Source organism: Adiantum capillus-veneris, chromosome 23, assembly GCF_014529385.1.
Source record: "Adiantum capillus-veneris isolate H3 chromosome 23, ASM1452938v2, whole genome shotgun sequence".
NCBI lineage: Eukaryota > Viridiplantae > Streptophyta > Polypodiopsida > Polypodiales > Pteridaceae > Adiantum > Adiantum capillus-veneris.
The window spans coordinates 53,696,959-53,711,080 of record NC_140953.1 but is presented as its reverse complement, the minus strand read 5'-3'; the positions used below and the strand labels follow the sequence as shown (position 1 = coordinate 53,711,080).

Genomic DNA, 14,122 nt, shown 5'->3' with positions numbered 1-14,122 from the left:
TGAAAATAGGCACAATCGTGGACATACTCCAAGTCTCGAGGAAGCCTTCATACATGGCTCGATTAAACACCATAGCCAGGAGCTGTGCAAGCATATCTCTGGCATGGATGAACTGCTCTACTACCAGACCATCATGATCATGGGCTCTCCTTGTCTTCATCCTGTCAATAGCTTTCCTTACCCTCTCGGCAGTAAAGAAAGAACATGTCTTCGAGCATGTCTCTAGTGGGTCCGGCAGAGGTGGTTGTCCTGATACTGTGTAGAGAGATGTGGCATATTCCCCCCATGTCTCAGTGGAGGTGACCGCTGGTGGTGGTGAATGTTCATGGAATAGCCTCCATGCTTCGCCTGAGTCCTGACTTATAAATAACTGATACAGATCTTGCTCTTTCTGGGATAAATAAGCCCTTTCTTTCGTCGCACTAGGCGGCGAAAGATAATTCGTGATTGTCTATGTGTGGTAATAACCATGACCACTTCCCTCTGTAACGTGATCCTCATCTCTCTACACTCCTCATCATACCAACTGTTCTGGGGCATTTTCCCAAATCGTCTTCGTGTAGGCTGGCTATGGGGGTATGCTTCTGATGCTGCATCATGGAGCGTCTCTGTCAGTATCTGAGTGAGGTCATCTAGTGGCCGTCCTGGCTCCTGGGTGCCTAGCTTCCTGTATATCTCATCCATATACACAGAGTCCGTCTCCCTCATGAAGGTATATTGTATGTGTGTAGGGACCTCTCCTAATGGAGCTGTGCTAAACTGAAACGTCAGGGTGAAGGACAAGATAGCATGATCAACTGCTACTCCAACTGGCCTAGTGCCCACCATGAAATCTTGAAAGAATGGAATGAGACCTGGCTGGGCCATAACATAATCCACTGTGCTGGCACCATGTCGGTGTGGAAAGCAAGTAAAACCTCCATCTATCGAAAATCTTTGTAGGCCATTCAAATTGGCCAATCTATGTGCGGTTCCCATATCTATCAAGTATCTGCCATATTCCATGTATTCCTCATCTTGTTATAATCTGGATAGACCGAGTGCTCGGTCAATGAGAGTGACGGTAGTGGTCGAATGAGTGTGGGCCGAGCTCTACAGTGATGGCTGCTCCTCTGGCTGTCCCATATCTAGTGTAAAGAAATCTGTAATCTGTCTCTGGGACTGTCTCTCTCTATCTCTCCCTAGTAAAGTGTCTCTATATCTGTGTAACTCAAGTAGATATAGCCCGGGCTAATTATTGAATCGTGGACTAGCTCACTGTTGTTTCTCGCTTCCCTCCTCGCCATCATTGCCCTCGCGTAGCCTCATCCCCCCTCACCTCCTGTGTGCAGCCTCTCAGCCTTCCCCTGCGTGCACCCCCCGGCTTGCTCTCAGCGTGCCCCCCCCCCCCCCCCCCCCCCCCCCCCCCCCCCTTCCCCCTGCCCACACCTGCAACACCCCGCCAGTCCCTGCCCCCTCGTGTTTCCTAGCAAACCCCCCCCCCCCTCCGCCCCGCCCCCCCCCCAAACACACACACACCTGCCTCGTGCTGCCTACAGCATCCCGCTAGCGCCCCTCCTCGCTCGCCTCGCAATCATGTTACCTTACTCACTCGTCCCCTTCTCGCTCTTCACGTCGAAAACCTCCCGGCTCACTCAATTAACCTCGCATTCAGTGATTCCCTCGACCACTCTCTCAGCAGCAAACACAGAATGGCGGCTTCTGCTCCACCTCAGAGGGACTCCATTGAAGCCCCCTCGCCCGACACCGCGGAGCTGACCCTTCGACTTGCTCTTTTGCCAAAAGAGCAAGCGAGCTTGATGGCTGAAGTGGAGTGCTTGCAAGCCACTTCGGTTATCTGTAAGATCATTGGCACTGAGCCCAGTTGGGGCGAGGTTCGGAGTTCACTGCAGGTCCGTCTTCTCTCTGATGTGGGCAAATCACCGATGTCCAGATCCTCTGGAGAGGGTACTACCAGGTAGAGTTCGAATCTGCAGATATGACGGCCAAGGTGATTTCGATGAGCCCGCTCAGCATCCGAGCAGCTCGAGCTTACTTTTGACGATGGCATCATGGTTTTGACCCTACTATAGATGTGCTCGAGGAGGAGGCAGACTTGCCGATTTCGGCATGTTTCCCAGGACTGAGGAGAGAGTACCTCCCTCTTCTCTCTAGGATTGGTTCCATGTTCGGGACAGTTCTCGAGTCTCCACGCACTGTAGCTTCAATTGTGGCCAAGGCCGCATGTTTACCTACTGTGCGGGTTCTTGTTCGCGACACACCCTCCCTTCTCAAGGTGGTACTGCTGCCTCGGGTGAGTGGGGGATGGATCAGATGGAGTCGAGTATTCGGGTTTTCCGAATCAGTGTTTCATTTGCAGGCAGATGGGCCATTTGGCAAAGGCTTGTCCTCGCAGGAGACCTCGACCCACAGCGCATGCGCAGCCTCCCAAGGCTGAGTAAGCCAAGCAGCTAGATACACAGAACACATAGGCTGGTACCTTGACCGAGACGAGTGATCAGATAGCTGGCTGTCGGCAGCAGGTGCATGGCCGCCGCCGACAGGGGCAGGCTCGCCCCACTGCTCCTCCTGATGGCCGACCTTCTGCAGCTCAGCAGCATTGGGTCCCAACGGGGAACCCTTTTGACCCCCTTCGGCAGGACCCGCCTGAGGAGGCCCCGCCCACTTCAGCTCCTCCACCACCGCCTCCTCCTTCGTCAGACGTTGCCGCTCCGCCTCCCCCGCCTCCTCCCCCTCCCCCACCTCCACCCTCCCACCTCCACCCTCGCCTCCCGCCCCTCCTCTCTCCCCAATGGGACCTAAGCCTTATTTCCCAACCCCTCCTCCACTCCTCCTAAGACGCAGGGTTCTGGACACGCTTCTGCCGCGAGGCGTTCTCTTGGTAGTGCTTTCGCTACGAGCCGTGTGGCTCGAGAGGGACAGCCCCACCTGAGGCCATCTTTTTTCGTGCAGATCTCTCCCTTTGCAAAAGTCCCTCGAGGTTTGACTAGCTTCGACATACGCAGACACTGGGACTTCTTTGACTACAGCTTCACTCGGTTTCTGGGTGACTCTTCTCCTGACTTGGAGGAGACTAGCTTTCGAGTCAACGTCCTATTTCTTGCAGCTAGAGGCATTGAGGCTCTGGACACAAAAGTGGGTTTCTCCTTTCCGCTGTGTGGTAGGGATCTCACAGAGTGGACACAACACACAGTCCTTCACTAGCTCCAGACTCAGGCTACTGAGTTCTCACACCACACAGGGGACTTAGGAGTGACAGATCTGGTGCAGACACTTTGGCCTCTGGCCAAGTTCAGTGTGATGCCTCCGGATGCAGCGGGTTGCAGGCACATTGTGGTGCGCTTGTTTGTTGACACTCAGTGCCCTCCTTCACTCGGTTTCTGGGTGACTCTTCTCCTGACCTGGAGGAGGCTAGCTTTCGAGTCCACGTCCTATTTCTTGCAGCTAGAGGCATTGAGGCTCTGGACACAGAAGTGGGTTTCTTCTTTCCGCTGTGTGGTAGGGATCTCACAGAGTGGACACAGCACATAGTCCTTGACTGGATCCTAGTGAGTTCTCACACCACACAGGGGACTTAGGGGTGACAAATCTGGTGCAGACACTTTGGCCTCTGGCCAAGCTTAGCGTAACGCCTCTAGGCGCAGCGGGTTGCAGGCACATCGTGGCACGCTTGATTGCTGACACTCAGTGCCCTCCTTGTTATGTATTTGTGCATGAGGATTCTTGGACAGAGGATGTAGCCCTTCGGGCTGCATGCTCGGCTTGGGCCTGGGCAGGATAGTCGCTTCTTTCGCGCTTGTCTAGAGGTCGTTCATATGTGAATTACTCCCCATCCAAACCGGCATCAAAGATAGCGAAGTTGGCTGCTGCGACAGCATCTGTTTTCTCTCACTGACTCCATGATGATCATCTCATGGAATGTGCAGGGATTAGGAGGGCCCCAGTTTCAGCGTCATAGGGGTTGGTTGTGTCAGGAGCTTCAGAGATGCCTTGTGGGTGGTGAGATTGACATTCTTATGCTACAGGAGCATCCCCGATAGTCGACCACAGCGTTGTTCTTGTGGTATTAGGGAATTCCCAAGAGGACATCACAACCTTCCAAAGGCATTATGTAAAAGTCCTCATGCCCCAAGTACGCCTGACAATGCAACCGAAGTTTGCCAATGATAGGTGTAATGGCTACGTCCTTGCTGGGTGCCGCTAGAACTGCCTCTGCAAGTGGTCCCATCCGATCGGGAGTGATTTTGAGAATGGTCCAAAGCCCTCTCTGAACAAGCAATGGAAGCGGCCTCGTATCTCGTAGTAGACGGGGCAGTGGCATGTGTAGTGCAACTTTGTCTCAGGCTCGATGTCACACAGGGGGCATGTCCTGGCCTCTGCTGGTACTCCGCTGTATCTCCCAGTCTCGATCCGCAGTTGGTGTGAGGATGTGCGTATTTGGCCAATAGCACATCGTATCCCATGAGACAAGTGGGCGTCCATGTATCTGGGCCTCGTCACAAAACCATCCTCCGTAAGCTGGAGGAGATGCTCTCTGTAGAAAGCCATCTTCGTGCCCAGCTCTTGTGCTGTCTGTATCCATGTCCTCTTGGTGTCTAGCTGAGTCAAGTCCTAGCAAATGAGCCTGGTCATCTCGGACTGTGTAAGAGTCAGAGAGGGCGCATCCAGTGAGTACTGGAAGGGAGGCAATCTGTCTATGTGAACCCATGCGCCTGAAACCATGATGTCATCTCCCCATACCAGCATGTTGTATCTCCCTGCATGGCTAACTGTCGAGAGGACTCAAGTGCAAGGCGTGCATATCTGTCTCTGGGAAGTTCCCACATGCAGTGTATGAAGGAGACAGATCTGGTGAGTGCCTCAACCACTAGTGGGGGGGTAGCTAGCTCTGCTCGTACAATAGCACGTGGTATTGAAGCCTTCGTCTAATGAGCCGCGAGATCATAGAGACCAGAGGCTTCTCCATGTCCCCCCATCCATCACTGCGGCCTGTCCTCCCGTGATGATCCAATGAAGGTCCCCAAATCTCAGTTCCATAAAGCAATGCAGAAGCCACCAAAGTGTCAAAGAGCCAGAGCTTCGTCCGAGGCTCCTGAAACTGAACCTGTGAACACATCCTTTCCAATCTACCCAATGCTGCATGGGCTCTGGTCAATCTAGTCTCTGCTGCCCTCCTCAATGAAAATGCTGGCCCACTAAAAGCCACTCCAAGGTAAGTGTAAGCATCTGTATACTCCACCTTCTCCTGGCCGTATGTGAATGCTGGCGCTGACCTCCTGATCCACTGTGGGGTGGTATTAAATACCATGACCTTGGTTTTACCAAGGTTGACGGACAAACTACTTTCATGGGCAAACCTATGCAGAGCATCCAAGTGACGTTGCATCCCCTCCGGAGAGTCGGAGATCAACACAATATCATCGGCATATAACAATAGTGGAATCCATGTCCCTGCCAGCTGTGCACCTCTATCACCATCTCTCTCAATGTAGTCAGAGACCTCATCCACATACATACCAAATCTGTGACTGTCTGTGAGTGATGTCCCCCAAAAGCACCTCCCTCGGAAGTCTAGCTAGTGTCCCGGCATTCCTCATCATACCAACTGTTCTGGGGCATGCTCCCCGAACGGCATCTCTGCTCAGGCTGGGTATGTGGGTATGCCTCTGCTGCTACATCATGTAGTGTCTGTGTCAGTATAGTAGTAAGCTCCTCCAGAGGTCGCCCTAGCTCCTCTGTGCACAGGCGTCTGTAGATCCCATCTATGTATACAGAGTCCGTCTCCCGCGTGAAGGTGTAGCGAGTAGGAGCTGCTTCCCGTAGCCTGTGTGCTACACTGAACTGAAAAGAGATGGTCAACGACACAAGAGCACGGTCCACTGCCACACCAACAGGTCTGGGTCCAACCCTGAGATCCTGGATACTAGAGATGAGGCTTGGCTGTGCCATGACATAATCCACTGTGCTGGCTCCATGTCTGTGTGGAAAGCATGTAAAACCCCCCGCAGCGGGAAATCTCTGTAGTCCATTCAAGATGGCCAATCCATGTGCAGTCCCCATGTCTATCAAGTGTCGTCCATACTCAGTGTGTTCTCCATCCTGTGATAGTTTGGATAGGCCCGTCTCTGCAACATCCAACTCTCTCAGCATCTCCTTTGAAGTATCATAAAGTACTGTCTGATGATGGGCAGTCCTAGCATTGAAATCCCCTAGAATGATGATGTCACCATCTCTAGAGAACTCCCATATGTCATCATCCAAAATAGAGAAGGGGGATTGTCCTCTGGGTGGTGCGTAAACTGACGTACTCGGGGGAAAGTAGCAGATAGCAATGTAAAGATATCTGCCTGTCTCTGCTCTCAATCTCACCCACGTGTACCTAGCTTGCTCATCCCTGCGGGCTATATGTATCAATGGCTGCAACTCCTCCTTGAATAACATTGCCACTCCTCGTGAGCCCCGCCCTTTGTGCTCTGATCGTGTCTCCTATCTACAGGCGACATCTATATCCACTAATGTGAGGCATAGATTGCCTCGGGGCCTGATGTGTCTCAGAGTAGAAGACGATATCTCTTCCCGTAAAACTATCCTCAAAAGCACCCACATCAAGGCGCATATATCCATTACAATTCCATGTGGCAACTTTGAGTGTGGTCCCATAGGTCTCGCACCGTCATGTGGAGCGCCACTCTACAATCACCACCCGGCCATCTTTGTAGAAGGCCGTCTTTCCCTTCTCTTGCCGCTTGAATCTCTGGCATTACCTCTCTCATATGCGCAAGCTGTGTGAGAGAGAGGTCATCTCCAAGGAATATGCCCGTTTTCTTTAGTGTAGGGCGCTTCTTCAAGAAGTCCTTCTTTGCCTCCATGGATGGGAAACGGATGATTAAAGCTCTCCCTTTTGAAGTCTCCCCATTGCCTTGTGTCTTCTTCCCTACCCTCCATGCCTTTGTATGAGTAGCCTCACTCCCATCATGCAAAGAAGTTCTTCGACTACATCATCTCGGTCTTTTAGACCGGTTAATTTTATATGCAAGGCTCTAGTTTTCCTTCGCTGCTCTTCTTCTAGAGTCATGTCGATGATTGTAGGAGTGGGGACGGATGTGGTTTCTTTCCCTTTTCCTTTCTTAGCGACTTCTATCCATTTCTCGGCCTCATCTGCCTTCTTCTGCGTCTTCATGATCACATCCATCCACGAAGACATCTTTACCACCCTCTGTTTCTCCTCCTCTGTGATCATCCGTACCTGCTCCTCGATGACCTTGATCTCCTCTATCACTGAGGGCTGGAATTCCCCTTCTTCCAGTCCACTGCTTGCTCTATCAGCAAGCTCTCGCTTGAGGGCTGTGACCTCTTCTCTAAGTGCTTGTGAATCCGCCTTAAGTGCTTGTACCTCTGCGTGCAAGTCCTCTTTCTCCTTCCATTGTGCGCCTTCGTTGAGGAACATTTGAAGAAGGTTGGCCTTCTATTTCCACCATCCCTTCGTCTTTGCTTTCCATTCTTTCATCTCCCTTTCCATTTGTGTTATCCGCTTGTTTGTAAGCACAAAGGTTGCCTTCGTATGGGGCTTACATACTGGCGAAACGATCATGGCCTCCACTGGCGAAGCGCTCATGGCCTCCATTGCATAGTTACAGGGGACGGACCCTAGGGACAGGGGACGCCCATTTCCGGGACGGAGACGGGTGGGGACGGCAGGGGACGGACGGAAAAATGGCTGCCAAGTGGGAACGCAGGCAAAACGTCCCGGGGACGGCAGGGGATGGGAGGGGACTTTTTTTAAAATTTGAAAACCTGATCATTTCTAGAGGCTAGTTTCTCTCTAATAGCCATATGTTTGAACTTTGAAGCACCCAATGGCTATAAAAGCCACCCTTTGGGTCCTCATTTCTCGATGTTTTATTAGCACATTTGCGTCTATATGACTCGTGTTCTTTGGTCTATTTAGTGTAAATTTGTGGTCAAAGTGATGCTCTATGTGTGTGGCATGTATATAGGTCAAAAAATGCCAAAAAAACTCTAAATTTTTTTTTGCCGTCCCGACCCCCGTCCCCGTTTCCTGACTTTTGCCGTCCCGTCCCCGTCCCCGTTCCCGACCCCGACCCGCCGTCCCATGTAACTATGCTCCATTGGCGATGCGGGTATAGCTGAAAATCTGTCTGGAGAGAGAGAGAGAGAGAGAGAGAGAGAGAGAGAGAGAGAGAGAGAGAGAGAGAGAGAGAGATCCAGCCTCTGCATATGCATCAGGCATCTCTCAAACCCTAGAAAACATTCTACAATAAGGAAGGGAATATTATAATAATAATTTTTTATAACGGTAGAGACTGTACTAGATATCTGGCTGGAGCTGATCTATACACTTCGAGGACAAATTCAGAGGCTTCAGGGCAGCTCTGACCGTTTGTGGGAGCGCCAAGAGGCAATCCTACGACTTTGGCATCCAGGGCCTTTCTACATATCTTGTTTTTTTTTCGTTTGGGAGAGTCTCCCCTCATGCTGATGTAGCCCCCTCTTGTCGGGGCAGAGCCCGCTGGGAAGTTTTATTAACTAATAGAAGGATCTTTTTCTTTGGAAAAAGACAAAATAAAATATGTGAGATATGAGCTCTACGTCTGATGCCTTTGCGTACAATTTCCAGATCATTTTCCACAAAACACGACAAAGGTGTTGCAAACAATGCACTCTAGATGAGTATGTCAACAATAAACACAGCTATCCATATTCCCAAATACAGATGATACAAATGTTCATCTTGGACTTGAAAGTTTTGGCTAACACAAAAGGTAGCACTAAGAACCAGTAATGCGATATGCCTGCCTCGAGTATGAAACTTGTTCTTCAAGGATCCAAGGATGCATTTCAGTCTGATGGTACCCTAACCTTAGATCCTTGGTGAAATATTTTGCACTTGTAAAAGTCAATCTATAAGGTCGTCTCATCCAATGGTAACTTTTCAAGCATGACAACAATCTATGGAGAGAAGCTATTTACAACATAGGCCATTAACAAGAACTTGCAATGGAACTACCACATAATGCAAGAACGTTTGAGAACCTATTCTCAATGCAAATCCCTGAGAGGTGCACGGGTCCAAGAAGAAAGGTATTCTAGCGTTCTTAACACCTTTTCTTCTCGGCAAGTAGGACCTGGGCACCTCACAAAGACACACTCTGCTTGATAAACACTTCTCAGATTTGCAAGTGCCTACCAATCTCGTCCTCCTCATTCTGGCAAAACTGACAAAGTTAACTAGAGATGGGATTGCTGCTATGCATTACACCTATCTTGTGATCAAAGTCGGAACCATAAGAGCGTGGCGACCCATGTGGTGAATCCTACCAAAACGCATCAACAAATTTTTTAAGGAGATGCTCTACATACTGCTTCATCAGACACAAATGCAACTCCAGAGTATCATTAAAAACCAAGAACAACAATCATTTATGCATGAACGTTCGAACATCATAATTTCAATGCAAAGACATTGTTTCATTGAGAGAACTGAAGTCTACATTGAATGCAGTGGTCCTGGGGAAAGGAACCTCAACCACATGGTATCTCTTATTATATTCTGTGAAAATATCATTCATTTTCTAGTGAACAGACACTCAAGTTAACTCACTTTAAGACCTTAGAATGCCTAAAATGACGCCTGCACTTTGGAAATCCATAAGTTGGAAGTCTAGAGACTCATGGTACAGCTAGATATGGAGATCCAACTGTCCCTGTCCTTCAATCCAAGCCCCAATTTTCTACATGGCTGAAAAGATATGTATCTCTCGCAAAGACCATTTGTAACGTGCCATGTCAAATTTCCTTCATGCAAATGAGCAGTCTTGCTGTCTGATTTTCAAGAGCCCTAGAGGAGTTTTGCAACAATAATAGATGAAATACAATCAAGCTTGGGAGGACAATGTTACAAGTTTTTGTACATCCCCGATAGTGACTAGGAGTACACATATCATGTGTGAAAGCACTGAGATATGCTCAGCCCATAGAAACATGGAGTGCAGACCAGGAATGATGAAGGGAAAAGAAACAGTTACTGCCAAGCGGGAGAAACGGGAACAAGGGGACCCAGAACGGAGTGGCCATTTTCTAATTGCAAAACAGGTCTTGACAACCAGAATGATACCACAATGCCTTGTGGAACGGGGCCAAAACGTGTTCCATGTTTGAAATGCAAGTTGAAACGGCACATGGCTGGAACAGACATTTTGGATTGCCACCTGGTCGGAACGCATTCTGAGCATGGGGGGGGGGGGGCAGCCACTCCCTGCTGTTTCTATAATTCAGCTGCACATAGCATTCCCCAATCCCACAATGAATCATAGTACACATTGGCACATAGCCAATGTTTGCACATTGGCTATGCAAACATGAACAAATCATATCCCTGTTCAAAAAGCATGAAAGCAAGAAGCAATCAGAAGCAGGCAGGCCTCCAGAGTCTTTTGACTCATGGTGGGTAAACTGCCTACTACTATACAGAAACCTAAAGAACCCCAGTACAGGACTGGCACAAGTTTTTTGAACGCCATGAAATAAACCTTTTTTTTTGAATCTATGTGTCTCCTTAATGGCTGCTTTCCCCAAGTCCCCTTCGTGCTACCATATGCTCTATTTGCATTGCCATTATAACACAAAGTTGTCTTTTACTGACACAAGAAGATTTAGAAAATTTTTCATATAGGAAAATGGAGTCTTTTTAAGTGTTTTTCATACAATGCATAACATCATGAGCTTCTGCTCGAGAGGCACCGCATACCTAGCTAGGTACGATTGGGGGCAGGGGACCCCCGCCCCCCCCCCCCCCCCCCCCCCCCCCCCCCCCCACCGGCCCGGCGGTCCCCTGCCCCCAATCGTACCTAGCTGGGTATGCAGTGCCTCCCTCGCAGAAGCTCATGATGTTGAGGTAAGTCACAATGTGGGAATTATTGTTAGAATCTATCCAAAACTTCTTGTGTGACAACTGGCTCACTTTGCAGTTTTTTGAGAGGAATGCATTCAAAACTGTGCTTACCATAGAAAACCTCCAGCAAGTAGTGCATACTAATATCTAACAATTGAATTCAGCTTCCCGAGTGAGTATCAAGTAGCACCTTTTACTTCGTTTTTCCTTGTTTCAAGCTCATCAAAGGAAGAAACAACTAGTATTTTTGCTATCAAAGGTTTCCCATTTGGTGTGCCAATACTGCCGCCTAGGCTTGCTATGCGCACATCTTTCACTCAAGGAGATCTCAAAGTGGCATACTCATGGCCTTGTACCCAGCATGGGCTCTTCTTTCACGGCTAAACCATCCTTAAAGATCTCCTTCTCTACAATGTCAGAACCAAGTCAGCCCATATTAACAAAATTTTGCAATGACCAACAAAAAAGAGACATTACCTTTGTCCAGTTCAAAGCCTTTTCCAATGCAATAGATCCACTCAATCGAGGACCAAAGGTATCAGTCATGTAGGCAAGTCTATTATATGCAGAGTTGAATATGCAAAGCACAAGTCAACAAGGTTTAATAGCTTGAAAGTAACAAACTATCGACTTCTTTTTTTTGAGCTTTGTTGCACAATCTTCTGAAGGTAATTGGGGTTGACCAAATCTAAAATAAAAATCTTGTTAGAAATGATAATATTCTTCTTGTAAGTGTTTTGTGAGCATGTACCAAGCTATGATATAAAGATTGGGCATTTATTTAGGAAAGGCGAATAAGAACATAATTGGCTTAATCAAATCACTAGAAAAGGGTTGAAAAACACCCATTCAAATCTGTTTTTAAGAAGAAAATAAAATCTGCAAAGACGAGCGAGTCGCTTTTCAGTAGCCAAGCAATAATAGGCTTAGAAATTCCCTCATATGGAGCCATGAAAAGAATGTCACTAAATATACATGAACTATCCCTCACTTCAAGCCTTAACTTCAAATGAAACAAATAAGAAATCTCCCTCTCTCTTTGCACTACTAGCAGACAAACTTATGATATGTGTTTGAAGCATTCTTCAATCAGTCGAGAAAAAATGCAAGTGAGACTTCTAGCAGAATTTTTCGCCATAATCGAGTACTTTGCCACTTTTATTTCTGAATTCGGTCCTTTTCACTGTTTTTCAGTGTAGTTTCAAAAAAGTCAGCTCCTATTTTCAAGTTCTAGCCAGTTGATTTTACATTGGATACCAAAATCATCTTAGGATAAAATCATAAAAAGCAGATACTACTGTTGGGTACACTTATTGAATCTTATGGGTTTGAGAAATGGTCAAATTCAGCCTCTACATGATATTACTGAAACTATCATCACTATGGCCGAGTGTGAACACGAGGACAGTGTCCTTGGGCCCTTGGAGGACACCCATCACCTAGGCCTACACTCGCCTTTGAATACTCTCACTACTAATTGATTAATGCACACACCTTTGTCAAACTTCTCCCAACCATCTGAATCTAAATAATACATTTAATAGACACAATATGACCTAAAAGTGTACCTTGGGCCACCATGAAATGACACTGTTGGGGTTGAGATTATGGCACACTTCCTAACACTTACCGAAAGTAGCAATGAGCTGTGAGATGCTCTTGAAAGCTTTTGAGAGGTGTAGAACACCTCTCAAAAGCTGGCGTGGCTAGTTATTCGGGCCATGTTTTATGGGTTGCCACATGGCAGTCCGTACGGACGCTAAGCAAGGCTTTTGACGCAGCTTTTGAAGACTACTGCTTTTGGGCTAGTGAAAAGCTACTACGACGCCCAGTTTAGGGACCCCCATGTACAATTTATAAGCAATGCTAGGGCCTCTCTCTCGAGCAGATTAGCTTGGGAGCACTGTAGAGAGAGGACCTTTGGCCATTGTACTTTGTGAAGCATTAATAAAGAAAGAAATAACGAAAGGGGCACCAATGCATCTGGAAGCGGTCCACCGCTTTGTGCTGACTCTCTCTCTCTCTCTCATATATATATATATATATATATATGTATTCAAGTTCACTTGTTGCAATTATGTTCGTGCATAACTAATGATTTCTTGCTTGGGTGTCCAAGCCAATCATAGTGGTATCAGAGCCCAGAGGATTCTTCTTCTACAAAGGATCTGATCCATCTTTAGCAGCATACATGGATTCTAGCGATGAATCCGCCAGAGAGGACAACGTTCCGTCGACTACCCTACTTTGGGAAGATGATCCTACGAGGGAAAGGAGATTCCAACAGGAGCAAGCCTCCTTTTGAGGAATCGGGAGAGGATCACGACAAGTTTTCGGCAGGGCATCTCGACAAGACAGAGTAGAGGCATCTACTCCAGGTTGACACATGCGCAAACGTTCAAACAAATGATCAAGTACTCCAAGGATCCGAACTACGCGAAGTATTTGATGAATCACGTGCTTGATGAGGTTCAGTCTCGATGGCAGGATGCCGTTGATAGAACTTAGGATAGGCCTAGAACACCCACTCTTCTCAAAAGCCCAAGGGCCTTCATTTCTCTTCCTTCTCGCTTTCTCTTGCTGTCAAAAACTCCTACCCATGAAAGCTTGGGGAAACCAGACCGTCGCACACACTTTTGCCTCTGTCAACAGCTCAGAACACCGTTTCTCTTAATTTACCTTTCGAGATGTCACAGGCGAACCCCAGGCCAAGCTGTCCCTTGCGAGCTCACCCATGTTTCTCAGTCTTTTCTGCCCCTCTCTCGTGCCCATACTTGAGCCTTTCAAAAGCTCCTGCCCCCAACACACTGTTTGAGAGCTCTCCTTCCCTTCCAGATTCTGCTTCCTTTACGTGCCAAGTAGGCTTCTCTCTAGTCGGACGCTTCCCCCTTTGATCTAGCTCCCCCTCTCTACGAGCCGCCACCCCTCATTCACGTGGCTCTCCATACTCCGCCACCTCTTCAAAAGAAATTACCTGCAAAAAGCTTTGACAATAGTATGACCTTGAGGATTTCAGATTTTTGGCAACATGGCGGTCTTCAGACAGCTTATCTCTCTCCCCCCGCCCCCGCCCCCCCCCCCCCCCCCCCCCCCCCCCCCCCCCCCCAAAGTAGGAGGAGCGAATCTATCTTGAATAGATCGCTTCTACACGAGTGACTGTCTCTTGTGACATAGGAGGATCTATTTGCCTCATGGACTTCTTTCCTAGAT

At 48.3% G+C, this 14,122-nt stretch overlaps 1 protein-coding gene across 8 annotated transcripts in view; it reads left to right on the top strand.

The window, feature by feature from the left end:
• The window catches only part of LOC147427793 (anthranilate synthase alpha subunit 1, chloroplastic-like), a 77,298-nt gene that overhangs the window by 55,896 nt on the left and 7,280 nt on the right, over window positions 1-14,122 (top strand). Inside the window, exon 10 of one of the 8 annotated variants that reach the window (XM_086496697.1) lies at window positions 8,639-10,729. The exons of the other annotated variants lie outside the window; for them this stretch is intronic. Coding sequence (XP_086352823.1) covers window positions 8,639-8,803 — 165 coding nt within the window. The 3' untranslated portion in view covers window positions 8,804-10,729. Of the gene's footprint in view, window positions 1-8,638; window positions 10,730-14,122 lie in introns of those variants that run through there. 8 annotated transcript variants of the gene reach the window in all.